Genomic DNA, 905 nt, shown 5'->3' with positions numbered 1-905 from the left:
GACGCCACAAGAGCATCATTCAAATCCGGTCATTATACTGGCCGTGCGGCGCCCAATGTCGGTAAAAAATATCTGTCGACTCGTCCATTTTCGTGTTCGTGAGCACGATTCCCAGAAATAACGGCCGTCAATTGACTCAGCCAACGGTGTGCAAGATATGCAACAATTACCAATTGCGTTTTGTGCTCCATACATACACAAGAATTGGTGCATTCTTCTTAGTTATTGCCAAAATAAGACTTGTAATCGAATTACTCAAGAATAACGCAATATCGGAGTATGTGAATACAAGTAAGCATTAAACACACGAAGGAATATACAAGATCGCCGCGAGAAGGGGCCAAAACTCGAGAGCCTCTGTTCATCACACAGCCAGTACCGCCGAGGGCCGTCTCTCTGGAGACTGAAGAAGCACGAGTGAGGTTACAAACATTCCATGGCGCAATCAAACAATGGCGTATGGAGTACATTTACTAAGTAAAGAAAAGCTGTCTACAGCAGTTTTGCACTTAAGGTATACCAATATCCCAAGTTAGCTGAGTTCGTCATACCTCATGCTTGCTTCAAGCATTCGCTTTAGCTTACCTGACATATTTACAGGCGTGCCATCGGTGAAAATCCACTGTTCCGTCTGAGCCAAGCTGTCTGATCCAACCATCACCCACGAGACGCTTGCCTCCAATATGCCTTTCTCTAAAAGAAGCTTCGTTGTGGCCGGATCCTGACGGTTAAACTCGCCCCGTGATTCCACGAACAACCAGTCCAGATGGGAGGTGCACACAATACTCAATAGGGTTATTCGCGCATGCGTATACACGTGATCTTGACATCAAGGCAGTTCTACGACTCCTAGCCGAGCGCATCATCGACAACAACGGCGGGATTGCACTTGTAACGAACTTTAT

General features: G+C 46.3%; 1 protein-coding gene across 1 annotated transcript in view; it reads right to left on the bottom strand.

Moving 5' to 3' along the window:
- Window positions 1-655, bottom strand: part of LOC119098884 (uncharacterized) — an 11,314-nt gene extending 10,659 nt beyond the window's left edge. Inside the window, exon 1 of the mRNA XM_037221929.1 lies at window positions 586-655. Coding sequence (XP_037077824.1) covers window positions 586-592 — 7 coding nt within the window. The 5' untranslated portion in view covers window positions 593-655. The remainder of the gene's footprint in view (window positions 1-585) is intronic.
- Window positions 656-905: the final 250 nt, after the last annotated feature.

This window comes from Pollicipes pollicipes, unplaced genomic scaffold, assembly GCF_011947565.3.
Source record: "Pollicipes pollicipes isolate AB1234 unplaced genomic scaffold, Ppol_2.1 Scaffold_4740;HRSCAF=5597_pilon_pilon_pilon, whole genome shotgun sequence".
Taxonomy (NCBI): domain Eukaryota; kingdom Metazoa; phylum Arthropoda; class Thecostraca; order Pollicipedomorpha; family Pollicipedidae; genus Pollicipes; species Pollicipes pollicipes.
Note: the sequence above shows the minus strand (reverse complement) of the source record. Positions and strands in the feature narration are given on the sequence as shown.